The sequence below is a fragment of the Eptatretus burgeri genome, chromosome 2, assembly GCF_056783735.1.
Source record: "Eptatretus burgeri isolate ZD-2024b chromosome 2, Ebu_testis_v1, whole genome shotgun sequence".
In the NCBI taxonomy this organism is placed as follows: Eukaryota; Metazoa; Chordata; class Myxini; order Myxiniformes; family Myxinidae; genus Eptatretus; species Eptatretus burgeri.
The window spans coordinates 149,069,598-149,094,123 of record NC_140962.1 but is presented as its reverse complement, the minus strand read 5'-3'; the positions used below and the strand labels follow the sequence as shown (position 1 = coordinate 149,094,123).

General features: G+C 37.0%; 2 protein-coding genes and 1 long non-coding RNA gene across 4 annotated transcripts in view; 1 reads left to right on the top strand and 2 right to left on the bottom strand.

Moving 5' to 3' along the window:
* Positions 1–24,526, top strand: part of LOC147033509 (E3 ubiquitin-protein ligase TRIM7-like) — a 1,095,521-nt gene that overhangs the window by 698,817 nt on the left and 372,178 nt on the right. The window lies entirely within an intron of this gene.
* Positions 1–24,526, bottom strand: part of LOC147033518 (E3 ubiquitin-protein ligase TRIM7-like) — a 207,795-nt gene that overhangs the window by 154,948 nt on the left and 28,321 nt on the right. Inside the window, exon 6 of one of the 2 annotated variants that reach the window (XM_085855640.1) lies at positions 3,301–3,360. The exons of the other annotated variant lie outside the window; for it this stretch is intronic. Coding sequence (XP_085711766.1) covers positions 3,301–3,360 — 60 coding nt within the window. The remainder of the gene's footprint in view (positions 1–3,300; positions 3,361–24,526) is intronic. 2 annotated transcript variants of the gene reach the window in all.
* LOC147033519 (uncharacterized) lies at positions 22,048–24,521 on the bottom strand. The gene is made up of 4 exons (XR_015051566.1): positions 23,011–24,521; positions 22,750–22,908; positions 22,445–22,502; positions 22,048–22,211 (listed from the first exon to the last, which is right to left on the bottom strand). It is a non-coding gene; the product is annotated as an uncharacterized LOC147033519 (long non-coding RNA).

The window sequence follows — 24,526 nt, the reverse complement described above, 5'->3', positions numbered from 1 at the left end:
CAGGATTTGAACTCAGGACCCGAGGATCCCAACCCACCACCCTAACCATTAAGCCAACACCATGCATGCTCGTGACAGAAAGGTGGGGGGGGAGAGTGGTAGGGGGAAGTATTGAAGGTATGAGAAGGATATTTCAAGGAGCTGTTGAACCAGGGAGGAAGCAACGGCAAGGTGGAGTTTCCGTGTTGTGTAGAGGCGAAAGTGGAATTCGTGGAGATCATGGAGCAGGAGGTGAGACAACATTATAGTGGACAAAGTGAAGAGCACCAGACATTGATGAGGTGCTAATAGATATGCTAATTGCAGAGGAAAAGTTGTCAGTTGGATGAAGAGGCTGTTGAATGTACTTTATGTATGAAAGAGGGTTCAATTCCGGTGGATTGGAGGACAGGGCTAATTGTGCCGATATGGAAGAGGATGGCGATGTTCAATATCGATGGAAGTACAGAGGCATTACGCTGCAAAGTCGCGTCATTAAAGTATAGAAGAGGATTCTGGATGAGAGGGCAATAAATAATGTAGAGATCAACATCGGTGAAGAGAAACAGGGGGTTAAAAAAGGTAGGAGGATGACGGATGGGATGTTCACGCTGAGAAAGATGGTGGAGAAGAGGTTGGAGATGTAAGGTGAGATGGCATTGGGATTTGTGGACCTGGAGAAGGCTTCTGACACAGCCTAGAGAGAGATGGTGATGGCGACACTGAGATGGATGGGAGTGCCGGAAGTAGAAGTTAGGTTAATGGAAGGGATGTTCAAGGGAAGGGGAGAGTGTGGGTTGGTCCAAGGACGTCAGAAGAGTTCAGTGTAAACAGTTTGAAGCAGGTAAGCTCACTCAATCCATTCATATCTATCATGGCGATGGAGCTGGTAAGAAGGAGGGTAAAAATTAAAGGTATCCTGGGGAGGATATTGTATGCAAAGGATCTGACTGTTGTGGTGGAGAGTAAGTGGAAGACGCAGGAGGACTCGGCAAGTCGGCATTGGGGAAGCATGGACTGATGATGAGTATAGAGAAGACTGAGCTGATGTGGATCAGGTAGCTGAGAAAATTAATGAATACCAGGTTAGAGGGGAAGAACATGAAACAAGGAAATAGGTTTGAGTATCTGAGGGAAACAGTGACCGGGGATGGTAGGTCGGAGGCAAAGCTACGGAGCAGGATTCAGATGGGTGCGAATACGTGGATGAGGGTGGAGGAATTAATGGCAGACAGTAAAATATCAAGGAATTTTGGAATCTTGTGTTACGTTGGATGAACTGAGCGAGGATATCAGAGTGCAAGTTAGCATGACAAAGATATTGGGAAGAAGTGGGTTGGTCATGTGATGTGGATAGGGGAATAGAGTATGGCAAATAGAGTGGATAGGTTTGAGGGAGCAAGGTAGGAGGAAACGAGGTAGACTGTGGTTGAGATTGTGGGGGGATTGTGTGAAGAGTGATAGCAATAAGGTGAGGGTGGTTGGAGAGGAAGAGAGTTGGCCGAGGATAGATGGAATTGGAAGAGTATTGTGGTCAAGGCAAGGCAAAAGATTGGTACCAATGGACCTCGCCCCTTGCAAAGGGAAGAGAAGAAGAAGACTGCGAAATACATCAAAACAAGTCAGCGTATTTGAGGAGTCCAAATTTATTTTTTAGTTTAAAATTTTGAGGATTCTAACTTTAATCAAACGACTCCAAGTCACAAACAACAATCAGGAAAATAAAACAGCTCGAGTAGGAAAGCAAACAAGTGGAACAGAGTTCTTGGAATAAAATAGGGAAATAAAAATGAATAAAAAGAAAGAATGAAGAAGGAATTAAATCAGAAAAATGGAGGAAGGAACCATATTGTTGCAGAGATGGCTTATAGGGGTTAAAATGTATCACTGAGAAATTGTTGTTTCCATCATACATCTGTTAGGGCAAGAGTGAGATAAAATTAACAAAAAGGAATACAGTATGTGTCCATAATTGAACAGAAAGCCTGTCGTATCAACTCCTAATGTTTGTGCATAAGACCGCTTCTCCATTCAGCCCATTTATTGTTTTATCCACCGCAATCTGACTTTTATGTGCTTTTCAGGAATAGCGGCCATAACTAAGACATAAGTTTAGGCACGACTCTGTCGGGCGCAGAAATTTCGGAGTGAGCCGAGAAGCTGAGGGGCGGGGTCTCGGCTTGATTGACAATGAGCGCGGAGTGGGCACGGCCAAAGGAAATCAAGGGGTGGCGTGAGAGCCGAGAGGTTAAAAGGGGGAGAAGCCAGATAATCTGTATCAGTCTGGTCTGGGGTGAGGTGGAGGAGGACGTGCCATGCCGTGCAGCTCATTCAAGAGGCAGAGCCTGTATCCCCAACACCAGCCTGGCCTATTCCTTTCTTAACAACGGTGGTCCTACCGACGTGCTGCTTCCATCTGATCTGGGGTTTGCTGGAGGATGTGCCACACAGCACTTGAAGGAGATGGTGACTGCAGCCTCCACCATTCCCTGAGTGTTTCCTCTGAAGTGAATCAGCGGCCTCCCGCTCGTGCCACATACTTCCTGGCTTGGGCCGCAATCTACGCCTGCCTCTCACCTGCTCCAGAACAAGCTATTGGGACTTTGCCGTGCCTCAATTGACCATCAACTAGTATTCCTGTGGAGCGATTCTTTCTGGTCTTCTCCTGTGACACAAACGAAGCGTTTAAGTTTTATCTTGTTAAGATCTCTGTCCATACGATTCCCAAGGGGCATGTAACCCAATTGTAAATAGACTTGCACCGCAAATTAATCCAAGGACATTCTCCCTGTTCCCCTCCCCATTGCAATACACTTTTATAAACTCACATAGATATCCAAGTTCTTCAGACTCAATCGTGGGAAAAACAACTGCATTAGCTTTGATAATCCTTTAAAGTTTAGAGGATAATTATGACTTGAGCGAGTAATGTTCCATTGAAATTGTCTCTCTCGCTGTGCGCATTGTTCTGCCTGCGCTGCCATTTTGAGTGCAAGGCACAGGGAGAAGTCTGGCGTGCTGCCTGATTGGTCACGGATGCTCCAAATTGAGCTTGGTATAGGTGCAAATGGGACCTTGATCCAACTCTGGACCGAATGCCTGACGTAACACACGACATTGGTTTGTTGGCGGGGTTTGGATAAGGATATTGGTCGCAGCTGACCACGAACACGGGTAGTCAGGATTGGGATTTGAACCCTGGTCTGAATCCTGACACGATAACAATATAAAGGCATTGTGATGTCACTTCCTTTTTATATTTAAATCTCTGACAATCATCGTCCCCCCTCTCGCTCTCTTTCTCAATTTCCCTTCACTTACAAAAACTTCTCATGATGATCTGATCCAGCTCAACCACCTCCAGCTCCTTCACCGGATCTTCTGTAAAATCAATGAAGATGAAGAAATATTACAAGCTATGTTATTTCATTGTTTATGAACAATTTATTTTTGATTTTTAGCACAAGATGTAAAAACAACAAACATGTGTGGAACAAAAACGGATTTATTCTTTTCACTTTCGCCTCATTAACGAGTTAAACAGAAATCCCTGCATTGTACAGTGGGATACGAGAATGACACCGTACTGGAGCTGCAATTGAACACTCCACTGCATATAATTGTTTCCACAAGACAGGTGAGAAGTTTTCTGAGCTGAAACCAGGCACAGGTAGAACTAAGGCTCCTGGGAATCTTGAATCCAAGAGAAAAGAGTCAGGAGGCAGCACTGGCTGTTTCAGTGAGTTCACTTCGTGCAGTGAATGTGTAAAGGGACACAATGACATGTGAACCCACCCCCTCCCCCCAAAAAAAAAACATGTCGCATCAGTAAATTCACATCAATATTTAATAAAAGGTCAGGTGAGGTATGGGAGCATGCAACGGAGAAGCACTTCACTGTGTCCACTTTCCACCGGTACCCCAGGGGCCTCTATTTGGCCATCCCCCAGGCAGATGCCTGACCCATCCCCATCTCCTTGAGATGCCAATGAACCTGCTGCAACCATGAGGTGTGTGATCAGACCATTGGCCGCCTCCACTCACGAGGCTCCCTCGCTGAGAGAATCTGGTGAGCAGGATCAGGATCAGGAAAACGAGCCACATGTACATACAGCCGCACCTGATGCTTAGAAACTATGCAGGTAACAAATCTCATCTGAGTCTCTCTCAGCAATCGCTCTTTGGGCACAAAGTCTGACCAGTGATAATCAAGGATTCTCCAAAGAGACCTGGTGCTGAAGGAGTCAAGTCTCGACCTCAGATCCAAGGTCACAGTCCACATCTCACATCCATAGAGAAAAGACCAGAAGAACCAAGGATTTAAATACTAAGACTTTTGTCCTCCTACATCGGTACCAACAGTACCACGTAGGTGAATCCATGACTTCCCAGGCCTGACCCAGACGTATGTCGACATCTATCTCACAACATGCAGAGACATGAAATTCCCTGCCAAGGAAAGTGAACCTCTCCACGACCTCAACATTCTCAACACAAACAGGTACAGACAAGATAGCAGTATCCAATATGTCATTGAAAGCTTGGATCTAAGGTTAGAGCCACAAAACAAATAATCCAGTGACTCAGACTCCTCATTCAGCACATCGAGGGACATCAGGAGGATATCCAGCATCTCTGCAAATATGACTGTCATCTGCAAAATCGAGATCAGCGATCCTGACATTCCCAAATGATGCACAAACCACAGCTTGATCTCTTTGACATCCTCCCCAGAATTAAGTCATTACAAGCACTGAAAAGTGTAGGTGTTAGTACACACCCCTGATAAACTCCAGTAACAACTGGAAATAAGTTGAAGTTGGAACCACCACACCCCACATCACTCTCAGCACCAGAATACAATTCAGAAATCAGATTGATCAGCTTTGGTGGCACCACATGAAGACCGAGAATGCTCCAGATAGCATCCTGATTCACTGAATTAAACGCTTTGCAAAGATCAACATCAGTTGCGAGCAGCCTCTGCTGAAACTCTCGTCTACATTTGCTAAGGCCCCGAAGAATAAGGATACTGTCACTTTTGAACCTCTTTGGTGAAAAGCCCAACTGTTCTGGGTGCCGGTGCTCAAGCAGATAGTGGCGAATCTGATGAAGAATTATCTGAGCAAAGACCTTGCCCGGCACTGAGAGCAGCGTCACCCCTCGGTAGTTGTTGCAGTCCTGGCGATCACCCTTCCCTTTCCAGAGAGGGAAAACAAGGCCCCTCTTCCAGTCATTTGGGATTATTCCTGTGCTCCTGAATTGCATGCAACGAGAAGAGTACAGCATTTCCACCAGCCTTGAGTAGTTCAGCATGGATTCCACAGATCCCAGGAGCTTTACCCCCTTTTCAACTGGTTCACCACAGCCTGTTCCCACAAACAAAGGTGGTTCACAGTTGATTGGAAATTGACAGGGTCAATTGGATTGGAGGGTCAGAAATCGGGATAGTAACACCCCTGATATCCTACTCAACAGCTGCTTGATGAACCTGGTGCAGCTGTTCAAAGTAACCAGGTACAGTGGGCCTTCACTTCGGACTCCTCCGTCAAGAGCTCACCACGCTCCACGTTAACTGCAGTACACAGAGGGACAGGCTTGGAGGAACGCAATGCAAAAAATCCTTTGAAATCAGGACAAGAATCACTTGACCAGAGATGATACTCTACCCCTTCAAAGATTCTTCGCAAATAGGTCTCATTGTCCGCCCTCAGCGCACAGAAATTTTTACGCCTCAGCTCCTGACTGCTCGACCATCAAGCCTGGCCCTGTGACTCTCGTCAATGGTTTCCAGTGTCCCTTGGGAGACAAAGATCTTCACCTGATGGTGGGTTCCAAGACATCCACAGCCAACATCAAGGATGGTCATCTTGAAGGCATTCCACAACACTTCAGGATTCCCCGAAACACCAAGATGGACAGGGGGCAAAGTGGTTGGGGGGTGGGGGTGGGGGAGAGTGGGACATGAGGATGGGGATGTGGGTGTTGTGGGGTGGGGTGTGGGGGAGGAAGCAGTCAAAGCACTCTATGTACGGGTAAATTTGTCTTCTTTCCCTTCTTCTTGCCCAAAATGGAGGGGCCTGTCAAAGTGGGGAAAAATAACAACCAGAGGGAGTCAGGACATCGTGTGAGGGAAACATTTCTAGCAGCAAGGGACGTGTGGCTGGGGAGGGTTGTAGCATAGGCTATGTGGCCGAGGCCTCAGAGGCTGTTTGGAGTCTGCAAAGTGTTGGCAAAGTGACCAATACAGCAAATTTTCGCAAACAGGACGACTAATTGGTCAGTGAATGAAGCGATGGGTCGGCACTGCTCGTATAAAATAAACAAACACACTCTTGCCTGACCAAGCTTATTCAAAGATATCACTTTCCTCGACTTTCTTGCATTTGGTTGACCACTCGCAACAGTTTTGCTTTTGGGAGCCGTGGATAAAAATCATCAATGGCAAATAATAACCGAAAACAAAAGGAATTGTTTATGATGCCACAGAAGATTACACCGAACGATGCGGAGCACAGTAGTAGGGAAATAATACTGGTTCTGGCTCACTTTTCCCCATGTAAATGAATGGGGGATTTTCAGCCATGAAATTTTTCTTTTTTTTCCCCTGAAAAATAAATCCCCTTTTTAGCCCAAGGTATATTTATTTGTCTCCCCTTTTAACCTGGAGCCTGGTGTTGGCTTAGTTGTTAGGGTGGCGGCTTGGGATCCCAGGGTCCTGAGTTCAAATCCCGTTGGCTGCTGAATTAACACCAGGGGGTTGACTCAGCCTGCCATCCTTCCGAGGTCGGCGAAATGAGTGCCAGTGTACTGGTCCCGGTGTATGCCCCGGTTAGAATAGGTGTACCGTATCCCTGTGTGTCGTAAGAGGCGACCAGGGTTGGTGTCAGGAAGGGCATCCGGCCATAAAACATTGCCTCAAGAAAAAGCCAAACCCCTGCACAGCAGGGAAAAATGGCTGTAAAAACGGTCATTTTTTATTTCCCCTTTTAACCTAGGGGCTCTCTATTCAAATAACCCATACAACAAGATAAAGATTTGTTAAAGGTGATTCGAAAGAAATATCTGAAACGCCTAAGCCCCGGGACACTCTTTATCAAATAACCAATGCATATTGTTTAGCTCACTCATTGAACCTATAAACATTTGTTCATTTTCAAATTCCTTCAATAGTTTAATTTTCTTTGCACAATAATCCCCATCTAAAATATTGAAAAACAAAACATTTGAATCTTTATATTTTTTAAGATACCCCTTTTGTGCCATTACGAAATGATAAACTTCTCTTAATGATCTCATCTGACCACCTCCTGAGTTGCATATCATTTTGATATTGTAGTAAATTATTTTTCCATTGTTCAATTGATAACCATCAAATTTTTCAGTCCATTCAAACATATTTATTATTTTCTTTACATCCTCTAACTTATTGGTTTTTAAATTGATTCGCATATTTGTTTTATTTACCTTTGTTTTAGATATTTTTTCAATAACACTTATTTGATATTTTTCACATTCATTATGTTTTCCATTTATATACCAAGACTGAGATTTTCTCCACTCTTTAGTTTGACTAATACTTGGTTCGACCATTTATATATTGTGAAAAACGCGGCGGAAGCCCTTAAAAACCCTAACCCATCTTCCCATCGTTAAAACTTGTGTCCATATGGAACACAATCTATTCTATTCACTCTATCATACAATACCCATATGGAACACAATCTATTTTATACACTCTATCATACAATATCCATATGGAACACAATCTATTCCATTATCTAAAATAAATCTCTTATCATCAAAGGCTCCTAATGCCTTTTTATTTACTTCTTCACTATATATCTTATGTTTATAACTTCTTATTGTATTCATTTTCCTATATTCTTCTTTCTTATTCATCAAACAATTATAATAATTTCTAAAAGTTATTGATTTCTTTATTACATATTTCTTTATTCCCTTTAACCTTTTATCAATCTGATCACCATACTTATAAGCATATGCCTTTGCTCTCAATCCAATAAACTCACTCATTACTTTTCCACCCAACTCATCCTTAAACTTGCCAATAACCTTTTCATTCTTTTTTGAAAATAACTCACTCTTCTTACTAAAATTACTTGTATCATATACTCCAATGTTTTTCTTCATATCCTTATAAACATCGTCAGTTTTTATATCTAGAATAAAACTATCAGTGTCCATATACAACAATGAAGCATTTTCACCATACTCTTTCTTTAAATCATTATACAAATAATCATACATCAATATCTTTGATAAATCAAGAACTGCTGTTCCAATATAAATTGGTTTATCCATGACAATAGTTTCCTTTTTCATATGAATAGCAGAAAAGTTCTCTGAAAAAACCTCTTCTCTCTCAAAACTTGGTTTATTTATCAATCTAGAAGCTTCTTTCCAAGATGTTGCAAATCTAATGTTTTGCCTGTTTCTAACATTCTCCATTGTCTTTCCAAAGACAGCATTATTCATCAATTTATAAAATTCCCCTTCAAATTTTACTTTTGTATTTGTTCTCATATCTGTATTGAATTTAATATACTTTTTCATCCAAGGACTTTGTTTAAATTTTAAAACTCTATGAATTTTAGCTACTCTCAACCCAGCAGATAAATATTGTCTCAAGTTCCTTTGATGCAAAACATATCCCTCTTTATCATAGAATGTTGTTAATAACTTTTCTGTTGATTTGCCTTTAATATTAAAACTTTTATGATAATCACTGAACCATTCTTTCTTTGGGGTTTCTTTCTCACATGCAAAAGGAAGGTCTTTATGCTTATTATGAAGATCACTCGGGTACTTCAAATCAACTTCAAAATAATAACCTTCTTCTTTGTCATTCAATTTCTCTTGAGAAGAAATAACAATATTCATCAAAGCCTTTTCATAATCCTTTTCTTCCACCCACTCTAATTTACCATAAGGCAGAGATTGAGACATTGCCCATCCATACAAATTATTAGCATCAAAGTACATCAAATAATTACTATCTTTTTCACTCTCATAATTTGGAAGATATTTATTATTTGCTTTAGCATATCTTTTTGAACATACTTGTGATATTCCACCTCTCTTAGACTTCTCAATCATCAAAAGCATATCTACATCACTGACTAAATCTATATCTTGTTTTGTCATTTTCAACATTGCACTCCAAGCTAAACCAGGAGCTGTGAAATAGTGGGCAGGATCTAATCCATAACAATTTTTATTATGACAGAGTGATCTAAAAGCTTCAAACACATCAGCTAACAATAAAACATCTGTTTTTAGATACAAATCATGATATTCTCCAAGGTTCTTTATCTTAAATATTTTCCAAATTTCTTGTGCGTGTTTATATTCCTTATCACTTATCTCTTCTTCATAAAGGTTATTATAGAAACTTTCTTTTGAAGGAAGTTGTGTTTCTTTAAATCTCATAAATGAATCCATATAACCATAAGGATAAATTCCCTTACTTGTAAGAATTTTCTCTTTACTTTGAATTTCATTCCTTGTTTCAATTTCCTCTCTAGTTAGAATTCCCTCTTTAATCAGAATTTCATCTATAATCAGAATTTCCTCTTTAGTTAGAATTTCATTCTTTGTTCGAATTTTCTGTATAATTAGAATTTCATCTTCAGTAAGAATTTCTTCATTCATTTCCTCATTAATTAGAATTTCCTCTTTACTTTGAATTCTCTCTTTAATCTGAATTTCCTCTTTAGTTAGAATTTCCTCTTTTGGAAAGAATGAATTAAGATTTGGAAAAGAGCCCGTGGAGCTTAGATTTGATGCGAGGTTGGCTAGTGGTGTTCCCATAAACTTGTAAGAATCAAGAAACCGACTACGAGTTATAGGTTTTGTGAATATCATTTTTGTAAATGAAATATACTTTTGACTTGTGTTTGTTATGGCAGAAACATTCCCTGGTGTTTTTGAAAGTTCATTTATAAATAGATGTGTATCATAGTCGGCGCTGTTGTGAAGAAAGACTTGAATAAAAGAAGGTAATTTATAATTAAGATTACAACAGGAATGAGCGGGGCCTCTATATTTACCAGTAAGATGACAATGGTCTCTAACTTTAGACTCCTCAATTTCCTCCTCACAAATATGACAGATATTGTTCTTTCTAAATTCTAATTTTTCTTCTATGGTTAATTTCATCGGTTCATTTGTTTCTTTCATTAATTTACTTAGTCTTATACAATCCTTTTCTAATCGTTTTACAAACTCTTGTGAAGCATTTTTTCCACTATACTGTTCAAGTTTATTATACTTTTCTCCAACAGATGATTTGATATAATAACAGAAACCACAAGGAATATGTTTTTGATATTTATTTGTATATGGTTCTTTTGGATTAGGAGAAGCAGTATTTATCTTTTTAAGGATACATTCAAAATCAGCGTATATCACAAATGGGTGCATGATAGATTTATTATAATCTTCAAAAGAAATCTTTTCACCAGGTTTAGGCATTGTAATTACAGCTGATTTATGATTACTACAATATTTTGAATGTTGTTCTAATCGTTCTTTTGTATGAAATGAATTAAGACATCGCTTACAAGGATATATTTTGTTTGCTGTTCTGAATACCTGAGAAGAGATTAATCTTGATAAATTATTGATGTATGTGTAATGTGAATTATTTCCAACACTAAAATATAAAAGATCAATGTGTGTTTCTTCATTTTTAAAGTTGTTTGAAATTTTTAATATTTGAACTTTGTTTGTATCCGTTAATCCATATACATTAATAGAAAGATTATTCTTTTTCTCAAATTTAGGAATATCTGTTAGTGGCATTGGGAAATTAAAATCTTTAATGTCCAAGGTATTCTCATATTTCATATATTGTTTTACTCTTTCTGAATTACATTTTGGTGGATGAAAGTGAGCAAGAACAGACCAGAGAAAACATTTATTATCATTATTCTTAATATTAACAACTGCCTTCTTTCGTTTTATTTCTTTTGGTAATTCAATATAAGAAGAAGCTTTAAGAGGGTTTGATTTTAGAATGTGTACATCTAAAAAGATGATTTTTTTTAATATTGAATCCACTTCCTACCACTGTATTATCAACATCCTCCTCTTGTCTTGATAGTTCTTCATAAACCCCACTATTCAAAAAATCTTGAAATGATGTTATAAAATGAAGATCTGTCCTCATATAAGGAGTTTGTTCTTCATCTTGTCTTTTCATATTCATTTTCACTCCCATATAAAACTTTAAAGTTTTCATTTCTTTTAATGTTTTTTTAATAAATTTTTCAACATCAGGTTTCACTATTTCAATTGATTCAATTATTGATGATGGACCGGGTTCTCCAAATTGAAAAATCCTTATTTTTATATGCCCTTTAAATGCCCCATCAGTGTTTTCAATATAATAGTCTCCCTTTACTTTAAACTCATTTTTCTTGTGTTTTTGTGATTGAAGATGCCTATTATAACTACTCTTCAAAACATCCTTTGAGCAGGTATCACAATGTTTTCTTTCCAACTCAAGAGGGGATATTTTGTGAAATAGATTAAATGTGTGTTTGTTGGTTCGGAGGTGTTTTCTATAATGTTTATATTCGTGATTACAAACATCGCAGTATGTTGTATTCACCATATTTATATAATAAAACTTTGCTTAAACTAAAAATTTCTTGATGAAAATTTCGTTTATTTTACAGGTGAATCTGTGCTTAAACTAAAATTTTCTTGATGAAAATTTCGTTTATTTTACAGGTGAATCTGTGCTTAAACTAAAATTTTCTTGGTGAAAATTTCGTTTATTTTACAGGTGAATCTGTGCTTAAACTAAAATTTTCTTGATGAAAATTTCGTTTATTTTACAGGTGAATCTGTGCTTAAACTAAAATTTTCTTGATGAAAATTTCGTTTATTTTACAGGTGAATCTGTGCTTAAAACCATTTTATCCTCCAACTTTTTCACTTAATAAATACAATGTTTCAAGACACAAAAGACAAGTTTCAATCAATCTCTTCATTTGTTAAAGATGCTGAGAAATATGTCAAGGATGTAAAATTGAACAAAGATAAATATAACAACTATTGGATAAAAACAATTATGGTGGATATGATGAGTTCTTCAATTTACTTCAGTGGAAGGGCTTTTAGTATACCTGGAAGAACATCAATTAAGGTATCTCTAACAAAAGTTTCTCCTCTCCTTCTGGCAATATATTCAAAACTAGAAAAAGCAATGAAACAAGAAAAGGTATCAAAAAATAAAAACCTTATGGATGAAGCTTTAGAAAGAAAAGATAAGACCATCTGTAATATGCAAGGAGAAATTTGTATTTTTTTCAACAACCCTAAAGATATAAATCCTGATGAAATAAAGGATGTTAATATATCAGGTGAAATGACATTTCGTTCAATTGTAGTTAAGGATCATTTTAAAATTACCTTTAATATAAAAAATGTAGCAGTTGAATCTGTTAATGAAAAAATGTATATCGATATCGATGGTAATGTTTTTTCTACTAATTAAATGAGCCAATATTCAACTGAAGATTTTGAAGATTATGAGAGTGATTATGATACCGAGAGTTTGCATTCAAACGATAGTTATGACACCGAGAGTTTGTGTTCAAATGATAGTTATGAAAGTATAGATGATTCTGAAAGTATCGAAGATGATATCGAAGATGAATTTCAGTTTAAGTAAAGTTTTACTTTATAAATATGAATAGTTTACTCGATTTTGAGCCTCTTGAATTCCATGATTCTCCATATGACAAATTTGAGAATTGTCCTGCGTGTGAAAGACGGGGATTAAACACAGAGTCAAAAGCCTATAAACAATGTATATTCTGTGATTATCTTCTAATTAATGATAATCAAAAATATAAAAAGGAAAGTAATTCTTTTAGATTTACACCAAAAATGAATTACTTTACAAGATTGATTCGAGAAATGAATGTAAAGAACGAGGGTGAGAACACACCTTACCTTACAAGGGAAGAAACTGAACGTATTAGAGAAATGTTCAAAGGATTGTTGTTATATCTTATTCATGGATGTGATTTTCAGGGAAATATCAACACAAGATATTGCATAAATAAAATAATGGATTATCTTGAAATTAAACCTGAACTTAGGATAAAATATAGAATTTCGAAAAAAGCCAAGAATAAATTAAATAACCTGTTTTCCAAATATATAAATGAATGATTTTTTACCTATTTGGGAAAATAAGATAAAATTTGACAACCATAAAAATCTCCCAAATTCATTAAGATGCCTCATAGTTGGTTCAAGTGGATGTGGAAAAACCTGCTTACTTTTAAAGATGCTCCTCACTCCCAACTTTTTAGATTATGATAATTTAATAATTTTCACAAAGTCGAGTTTTCAACCAGAGTATCAACTACTCTCACAAGGTTTTAATGCTGGTCTTCAAAAAGAAGATATAATCGGTTTATTTAAACTTCAAAAAACCTAAATGATTTTAACATTGAAGATATAATACAACTATTTTGTGATACACAGAGATGTAAAAAGAAATCAAAACCGATAACTTGTATTCTGAGTGATAATACGGATGATATACCGTCTCCCCAAGATTTGGATAAATCCAAAAAGAACCTCGTTATCTTTGATGATTGTGTTAATGAGAGAAACCAAACGGTAATGGACAGCTACTACACAAGAGGGAGACATTCTTCTTGTAATTGTATTTATCTTAGTCAATCGTACTTTCAGCTTCCTCGTCGTTCCATCAGAAACAATGCTAATACTTTTATTTTATTCAAGTTAAATTCAATAGATATAAACAATTTTTGGAGAGACAATTGTTCTACATTATGTAGTAAAAAGGAATTTGGGGATTACATGAAACACACGACTGAAAAATATAAATATATTGTTGTGAAACAAGATGAGATATTAAATGATATTTTTCAATAAATAAATGGATGCGAAAGAAAGAGCAAGAAGATTTAGGGAACATCAAGAGTTGGTTTCAAAAGTTGTAAAACAGCAGGAAGACATAAAGAAGAAACGCAGACAGAAACTAACGGGCGAAGAAGCATTTGAAAGAAAACAAGAGAAATTTTTTAAACCACTTTTAAAAACTTCCCAAGGAAAAATGAAAGATGTTTCCACATTTCCCACGGTAGAATATACTCCTAAAAAACTTCAAATGTTAAAAGATTTCAGTCAAATGACGGAGGAAGAATTAGAGCATTTAGGAGAATTAGAATATGATGATGAAGGTTTATTTCAACAACTGGAAGAGATTAATCGACGCCCTGATTATATTGTGAATGCTCTTCAAAACAATGAATATTCAGCGGATTCAAAAACCAAAGCAGGACTCATTCCAACAGAACAATCAGCAATATTTCATCTTGTTCAAGAAAAGGTATTGATATTTAATGATGAATTAAGGTTCTTGGGTTCTGCTCAACCCCTGTTAAACTAACTCCAAGATTAATGTTTCTTCTCACAAAAGATGGAAGATTAGGTTCAACTGTGAGGGATGAATCAAAGTATATTGATAAACCATTGGATATGGAAAATAATGATGATAGAGTATATATTGATCTGCTGAACACTCTAAATTATAAGGTTATTCTTTCTGGTAAAAGTAGGAAGAATGAGAAGGAGAAACACATTATTCAGGCTTTAAGTATCCTTGGTTCAGGTGTTAGTTTTCTTCCAAATGACCCATCGCAATTAGTTAATAGACTGTTATTGTTGTTAGGCAGTAAGAAGGCTGGAAATAACAATTGTTTTAATGAAGCATCAGCCATTTTAGACCAGTTGATGAACATGAAAATAATTAATAAATATCAATATAAAGACATTTTATCTCATATTAAATAAGATGAGAAGCACAATCCTTAGTTTCAATTTCACAACAAGCGACCACACATCTTCATTCCCATACCCACTACAACTTGACACAACAAAAGAATATGAGGCATCTTTATTGTCCATGGAAACTTATAATACCTTATTTAATATAACCGAGAAAAATGACAAGTTTAGTTATAATCCAGGAAGTGGATACAAAACGATAACAGTCTCACCCGGAGCATATGAGATTTCTCAAATATCTTCCGAAATTGCTCGTCTTATGAAAGAACAGGGTGATGAACCAAAAAATATTGTTATAAACATTCAAAAACATACTTCAAAATCAACGATTAAAGTTAAAAATAACTACAAGGTTGATTTCACAATTGATAATTCATTTAGAGAGTTATTGGGTTTCTCCTCAAAAAAGATTGAAACTAATGGGACGTTTTACAGTGATAATGTCATTCAAATATCCTCAGGAATAAATTCGGTGTTAATTCACTGTGATTTGATTGATGGTGCTTATAATGATGGGAAAAAAACAAATACAATATTTTCATTCAGCGCATACTCAACCCCAATTGGTTATAAATTCAATATGGAACCCAAAAATTTGGTTTATCTACCTGTGTCAGGAAAAACCATATACAGAGTAAATTTTAGGATCACCGACCAAGATAATTGTGTGATTTCTTTTAATGGAGAAGTTATATCCATCAGAATTCACCTACGTGAAGTTTTCCAATAAATAAATACGATGGTTATTGTGAGGAAACACGAGTTGGGAAAATATAAAATAATTACAGGGGATGGGATGTTCCTTTCCCCATACTACAAGGGTGAAGGTATGTATCTTGGTAGAGGATACTATAAACCTAAGAGACAAAGGGGTGTTGGGCATCAATTTAGAGGAGATGGGATAATTGATACTCTCATGGGTATTGGTTCAACTATTCTTAAACATAAAGATCTAATTGGTTCAACTGCTTCTGCTGTGGGAAATGTTGCAGGTGCTGTAAAGAGTATAAAAGATGCCCAGAAGGAATCTCATAAATTACAAGCAATAAAAGAAATTAAGAAAGGCAAAACTCAGTTGTCCCCCAAGAACGACAGAAAATAATTCAAATACTTGGATCAGGGTTTCAAAAGTTTTAACATCTTTTTTTTCCTAAATAAATACAAGTATGGAAGCAATTGATAGTATCTATGATTTGGATGATACTATTATTATCTCAAACTCCACTAAAAAAAAGATTACTTCAAGGTAAATGCAATAACTGGAACAGACTGGAATACGAATGGTACAAAAAGTTTTGAAATAAATAATCAACAAACCTATTTGAATCTCTCCGAAAGTTTCTTGTTGTGTAAATTTAAATTCACTAAGGCTGGGAATAACACAAACGCTACACTTGTAAATGATTTCTTCTGGAAAATGTTTGATAGTGTGCGTTTGTATATTGGAACACAAGAAGTTGAAGCGGTTGATTATGTCTCTGCTGTATCTGAAATGATAAAATTTACACTCTATACATTCAGTGATAGAATGGGAAAGGGGTCTGTCGAAGGTTTTATTCCTGATATGTCAACGGGAACAAACACAGACCCTGGGTATACTCAAAGGAAAGGAATGTATAATGATGATACAAAAGCAGAAAATAGTTTTACTGTGGCAGTTCCTCTTAAAGGTATATTTGGATTTTGTGATCATGATAAAGTTCTGTATGGCCTTAAAATTAGATTTCAACTACAAAGGAATGATAATGAAAATCGATTGCTTTTTGGTGTTGGTAGTGCTTTTGGTGATCAGAATAAATTTGTAATTGAGGAAATGAGTTGGTATATCAGTGAATATACTCCTAATCTTAAAACAGAAGAGATGTTGAATCGAAGACTTAACTCAAAGAAACCACTCAGTGTATCATACCTCAAAAGAAGATGTCAACACGTTAAACTCAATCAAACAACTTACACGTGGAATTTGGGTGTTCTGGAAGGAAAGCCACGATATCTGTGGATCATTTTTAAAAAGCCAGATGGTGATACTGCGACTGATAAGAATAATGCATTGAGTGATAATGCTAAGGTGAAACAACTTCGCGTTTCTCTAGATGGAACATTTTACCCACGAGATAGATTGGAAATTAATTGGGAAAAATGATTTTGCTGAAGCATACAAGTCTTACCAAAAGGTGTGTGAAAGTAATGGAAATAAAGAACCTATTTTGGATATGACAGCATTTAAAAGTTTGTATACAATCTATGCGTTTGACCTGAGCGCTCAAAAGGAAACTATAAAGTCTAATCGAGTGGATACTTCCCTATACATTGAAAGAGGAGAGAGTGAAGAAGTTGATACATATTGTTTGCTTTTGGAAGAAAAAGAATTGCAGATTAATACAGATAATGGTGTGATGATTAGTCTCACATAATTTTTTGTTAAATAAATGAGTGGCAAAGTACCAACTGGGGTATATGTTAATCAAATCAATCTTCATAAACTATCATCTTGTGTTCAAAATCAAAAGCCTTGTACGATTAACGTTAATACAATTCAGAGAAAAGGAGCAGTAAGAATTGATGTTTTTCTCACAAGAGAACAGGTTAAAATCTTGAATGACACTGGCTCACTTAAAATTAAAATGACAAAACCAATGTTGAAAAAATATTCAATAAGAGAGACGAGTGGAGGATTTCTCCCATTTCTAATTCCTTTATTTGCTGGTTTAAGTGCGGTTGGAGCATTGACGGGTGGTATTTCAACAGCGGTGAAAACTGCCAACGAAAGGAAGGCTCAACTCCAGGCTCAAAAAGAATTGGAAAGACATAACAAAGAGTTGGAGAAACAAATTAGTGGAAGTGGTGTAATTGTAGATTTTGCTGAAAAACTTGAAGGTCTGCCTGATAAAGCGAGATTGTTAGTTGGAGATATGCTTTCTTCTATAGCACAAGCAGGTGTAAAATTAACGAAAAGAGGTAATGGATTATATCTTTCTAATAAATAAATGAGCATTGATGAGTGGTTGAAAAAATTTGGAAAGAATACAACATCAAATTTACAACTTGTCAAATATTGTAAGAAATTAAAAATTCATAATGTGGTTATTTGTATGAGAGATGAATTAACAAATGTGCCGAAACATACAAAGAATATTATTATGAACTTAGAAGATAATAATGGGAACGGTTCTCATTGGGTTTGTATTTTTAATAGTCAAGACAAATATTATTTTGATAGTTTTGGTCTTCCACCACCTGTTGAAGTCATAAAATTCTTACATAATGGTGTTTATCAAACATTTCAAGTCCAAGAATTAAATTCCAAGTGTTGTGGCCAATTATGCCTATATGTGTTATTTCAACTCAACAAAAATAAAAAATTTTATGATATTATTTTTAATCTAATATAAATGACTTATGTTGGTAAAGATGGTTCTATCTTTGGTTTATCTCAAGAACTGGATATTGATTTCTCAAATTATTACACAAAGGCACAGGCTGAACGACATAAATATAATATAACCAAAAATATTAACATGAAAAATGCTTATAAATTAAAAAATTATCCAAGCCCGACTGACGCGAATGACTTGGTGAGATTAAGCGATTTATCACAATATATATCCTTAAATAAAACAGCCGTGTATTCCAAAGATACAGAAGTGTTGATATTATCTCCAGGTCATACAGAATTCACAGTTCGAATTAAAATAAATTTTTATAAAGAAGGGCGTATCGTTTGTATGAGAATAGAACAATGGGGATATGATATGAATGATTTAGGGTATAATTGGTCATTTAAAATTAACCTCGAAGACCTGGAACAATTAAATCAGTCTCGTAAGGAAGAATATTATCCACTTGGTATCGAGAATGAGTTTTGTGGGGCTACGATTAGTAAACAACAAATAAAAGAATTTAATAAGGGTAAATATAATAATGGTTTTGCCCTTGTTTATCTCATGAAAACAGAAAAAACAGGATTATATATAATAAGTAAGGAAATACAAAATGATTTAACTATGGGAAGATGGGGAGGTGTTTCGTGCCATAATATTGTTCTAACATATATTTCTAATACATAAATGACAGCAAGAAGGCTTCAAGAAAATTATCATTTCTGTGTCCAAGCATACCTTCAAGAAAAGGGTATTCGGTATTTTAATAAATATGTTCTACAACATAAGAATGAGGTATTTTCAATAAAAGATTGGCATTATGCTGATGTTGATAAACCGACAACTTTAGATTTAATTAGAATGTTAAATAATGAAAAAATTATAAAGTTAAGAAAAGGTAAGGCTCTTTTAGAAATTCAAAAGAAATTTTATTGGTTTCCTGTTGTAAAAAAATTATTTTGGATACAGGAATAACAAGAAATCCTGATGAATATATGTATAATATTCTATGGGGTGTAAGCAATTCAAGGATAGTAAGGGATGAGGAAGGAGTTGAAGAAGAGAGGGAAGAGGAGGAAAAGGAGAAGAGGGAGAAGAAAGAGAAGGAGGAAAAAGAGAAGAGAGAGAAGGAGGAGAGGGAGAAGAGAGAGAGGGAGGAAAGAGAGAAGAGAGAGAGGGAGGAGAGCGAGAAGAGAGAGAGCGAGGAGAGGGAGAAGGAGGAGAAGGCGAGGGAGGAGAGGGAGAAGAAAGAGAAGGAGGAAAAAGAGAAGAGAGAGAAGGAGGAGAGGGAGGAAAGAGCGAGACAAAATAAATATCAAAATATGGAAACCAGTGAGATTAAAAAAGATTAAGGGTATTACAGAAAATAACTCAACCCAGGAGGAAAACAAAGAATTGGTAAGTCTATTTGCAATACTTTCGACAAGACTATTGACATCGACAAGATATGGATTTTAATTCAAGTTTTTCATTTTTTTTTCTTAAATAAATGGGGGAGAGAGTGAAGGCATTTCTAAGGATTCTTTATGTTTTAAAAATCAAGATTCAAATGTGCATGTTGGAAACTAAAAAGGTTTTTGCACTCTGCAGGAATTTTTCTCATAAATAAATGAGTTATTGTCTCAAATGTAAAAAGAAAACTAATACTAAAAATATTTCATATATTAAAAGTAAAAATAACAGGGTTATACAAAAAGGTATATGTTCGGTGTGTGGTTCAAAAAAAAATCAATTTATCTCCCAACACAAACTAGGAGGAGATATCCAAAAGTTTTTATCAGGAAGTAAATTTACAACTACTGGAATACCAGAGGAATTACATCTTCCAGGGTATTCTTTCTGTGGCCCAGGCACAAACTTGGATAAAAGATTAGATGAGGCAGACAATCCTAAATCCTGGAGTAAGCCTATCAATAGAGTTGATGAAGTGTGCATGAGACACGATATTGATTCTGGGAATACCACAACGTTGCAAGAAAAGCATGAAGCCGATAGAGAAATGTTGTATAATTTGTCTCTGATACAAAATCCAACCTTGAGAGAAAAAGTTGATCGGTTCATTGTGAAGAAGATGATCAGTGCTAAATTGAAACTTGGTCTTGGAAATTCAAAAAACTTATAGGCTCTAATGATGTTATTAAGACTGAAGAGCAATTAGCTGATGAATTACATAAACCAATATTCACAAAGTTTCAGAGAAGGAAAGTTTATTCCAAGGAAGTAGATTATATCTGGTCTGCTGATTTGATTGAACTCAATAATGATAAGGGGTACAAGTATGCTTTAACCGTTATTGATTTGAGGAGTAGATATGCGTGGGTTGTACCATTAAAAAACAAAACAGGTAATACTCTTATGTTAGCCTTCCAAAAGATATTTAATAAAAGTAAGAGAAAACCTAAAAAATTGTGGACTGATGAGGGTAGGGAGTTTTATAACAAGACATTTATGAATTTTCTAAAAAATAACAGTATTACATTATACAGTACCTTTAATGAAGGGAAGGCAGTTGTTGTTGAACGTTTTAATCGTACCTTAAAAGAGAGACTATATAAAAAATTCACACAACTCGGTTCACAACAATGGTCATCTTTTATTCAAGATATTGTGGATAAGTACAATGACACGATTCACACGTCAACAAATATGAAGCCATCAGAAACATTTACAAAATTAAAATATGAAAAAGAGATTAATGTCAGAAAACCTAAGTTCAAAGTTGGTGATATCGTAAGAATATATAGGTGGAAATCTCATTTTGAAAAAGGTTATACGAAAAGATGGACCAACGAGCTTTTTAAAATTGTTGATGTAATAGATACGGTTCCTTGGACTTATAAGATATATGATTTGGAAGGGGAAGAGATTTTAGGTTCATTTTATTCACAGGAATTACAAAAGACAAAGATAAATTGAAATTTTTTGACTCCGCCCTTTTTGGCTCCACCCACACAAGCCCCCGCCCACACAAGCCCCGCCCACACAAACCCCACACAAACCCCACCACACACCCCCACAAGCTCCAATAAATTGAAATTTTTGTCTCCGCCCCTTTTTGACTCCGCGCACACACGCCCCTCCCACCGAAGCCCCGCCCACACAAACCCCACACAAACCCCACACAAGCTCCACACAACCTCCACACAAAAACTCCACACAAGCTCCACACACACAAACCCCACACAAGCTCCACCCATATTCATCATATTCACATAATTAGTGATTAGTTAATTAGTTCCCCACACACACAACATGTTTATTTAATTAAAAAATTATGCACCCATCCACACAAGCTCCACTCATCCACCCATCCCCCATCTCTCCACCCATCCATTTATCCACACAAACCTCATCCACAGAAGCCTCATCCACATTCACCCCTCCCACACAAGCTCCACCCACATAAACCCCTGCCCATATAAACCCTGCCCACATAAACCCCTCCCACATAAGCCCTGCCTACACAAGCTCCACACAAAAACTCTACACACATAAACCCCTCCCACACAAGCTCCACCCACATAAATCCCCGCCCACACAAGCCCCACCCACACAAGCCCCACCCACACACACACCCCGCCCACACAAGCCCCTCCCACACACACCCCACCCACACAAGCCCCCACCGAAGCCCCGCCCACACAAGCCCCGCCCACACAAGCCCCACCCCCTCATCCCCCTGTGCGCCCCACCTTTGACCCACCACCTCCCTCATCCCACCCCCACCCTTCCCCACACACACACATGGGGAGGGGAGGGATGGGATTAGGGGGTGATGGGTCATTGGGGAGCGCACCTACCCCCCTCCCCCCAACCCCCCCTTTACATCTCTTTTATTCTTTTCTTGTAATTCAGAATCAAGTAATTGTAAACAAAACAAATATAATTTATTAATATTGAAAATATTAAATATTCATTTGCGAGAATGTACAATCTTTCCCAGCAATCTTCTTCAGATGCCTTGTGATTTCGAAACTCAGACACCATATTCTGTTTTGAAACAAAAAGTGGATAATAATTAGGTTCTATAAAGATAATTACATGGTAATATGAATAAGCCTCGTTGACCACTGAATTAACACACCAGGAGCCTGTCATCCTTTCAAGGTCAATAAAATGAATTCCAGTGTACTGACAAAACCACGTCCAAACTAATGATGCAACCAACATAAGGCGACATTCTAAAGAGAGAGTGATATTAATAATAATTCAGAAATATTTACCTCCAGAAAATCATGTGTTGTACAAGATTGCTTCAACAGCTGATGTTGTGCGATAGTGCTGAAAAAAAAAAAAAATAAGTCAAGGGTATAGATGAAGAGACAGACAGGGAAAGCAACACACACACACACACACGCACACACACACACATACACACACACATAGACACACACACACGTGCCTCACCATTGGTTTAATTCATTCGAGATCAGAGACCAGTCATTATAAATCATTGGCCTCTTCAATAAGAGCAGAGAGAGGTAGGTAGAAAGACAGACAGAGAGAGAGGCACACACACGTGTCTCACCATTGGTTTAATTCCTTCGAGATGAGAGGACGTGATAAGACTTCATGCCACTCATTGAAAACGTCTTTCAATTCTCTTCTAAAATCATTGATCTCTTCAATAAGAGTATTAATTTCATGAACCACGTCGTGATATGTGAACTCAATTTCTTCCAATGCCCTGTCAGGGAAAAAATATATATATATATATATCAGAATTATCATGATTTAATTAATAATCATTTGCTTCATCGTTCAAAGAGAAAAGCATACACAAACTTACCAACTCTGTAGTGGGCTGTTGGCTTCATCGGAAGAAATATCGTCCATGCCTCAGTTGTAAAAATGAAAATCCCGTCTGGCAGAAACTTTGTCTGGCGAACCGCTTATAAAGCAACGATGAGGAAATTGCTTAATCATTGGGTGTGGGCACAGGAAATGACAAGCTTCTCTTAATGATCTCATCTGGCCACCGCCCGAGTTGCAAATCGTTTTTGGACATAAACCACGCCATAAAAGTTTTGATTCAAATGTTTTCAGTTCGTGTTCTGAGATAAAATATAAACACGAGACCTTGTCTCACAGAATAGTTCCTATTTTTTCACAGCATGACAGTCCAAAACCACTTCCTCATTCACACAGCACGGCCGTGTCAAAAAACACTTCCTCATTTTCACGGCATGAACTGAAAACATTTGAAACAAAACTTTTTTTCTGGCATGGTTTATGTACAAAAATGATTTGCAACTCGGGCGGTGGTCAGATGAGATCATTAAGAGAAGTTTATCATTTCGTAATGGCACAAAAGGGGTATCTTAAAAAATATAAAGATTCAAATGTTTTGTTTTTCAATATTTTAGATGGGGATTATTGTGCAAAGAAAATTAAACTATTGAAGGAATTTGAGAATGAACAAATGTTTATAGGTTCAATGAGTGAGCTAAACAATATGCATTGGTTATTTGATAAAGAGTGTCCCGGGGCTTAGGCGTTTCAGATATTTCTTTCGAATCACCTTTAACAAATCTTTATCTTGTTGTATGGGTTATTTGAATAGAGAGCCCCTAGGTTAAAAGGGGAAATAAAAAAATGACCGTTTTTACAGCCATTTTTCCCTGCTGTGCAGGGGTTTGGCTTTTTCTTGAGGCAATGTTTTATGGCCGGATGCCCTTCCTGACACCAACCCTGGTCGCCTCTTACGACACACAGGGATACGGTACACCTATTCTAACCGGGGCATACACCGGGACCAGTACACTGGCACTCATTTCGCCGACCTCGGAAGGATGGCAGGCTGAGTCAACCCCCTGGTGTTAATTCAGCAGCCAACGGGATTTGAACTCAGGACCCTGGGATCCCAAGCCGCCACCCTAACAACTAAGCCAACACCAGGCTCCAGGTTAAAAGGGGAGACAAATAAATATACCTTGGGCTAAAAAGGGGATTTATTTTTCAGGGGAAAAAAAAGAAAAATTTCATGGCTGAAAATCCCCCATTCATTTACATGGGGAAAAGTGAGCCAGAACCAGTATTCTTTCCCTACTCACAGTACAGTACAGTCTTGTTCAGTACAGTTTACATTTCAGAGTCATTATTGACGGTGCACAAGAAAACAACAAAAAAAAACTCGTGGTGCGAGATAACTGTCACAACTCAGCTCAAAAGCCACGATCGGTCGAAATTAAACCCCATGATAACCTATATCGGTGCACAAGAGGTTTGCCCGTGATTGGTCAAAGCCGACATATATTCAAATCCGTGACATTTAAGGGTTTACTGTATTCTCTGTTCATGTCACT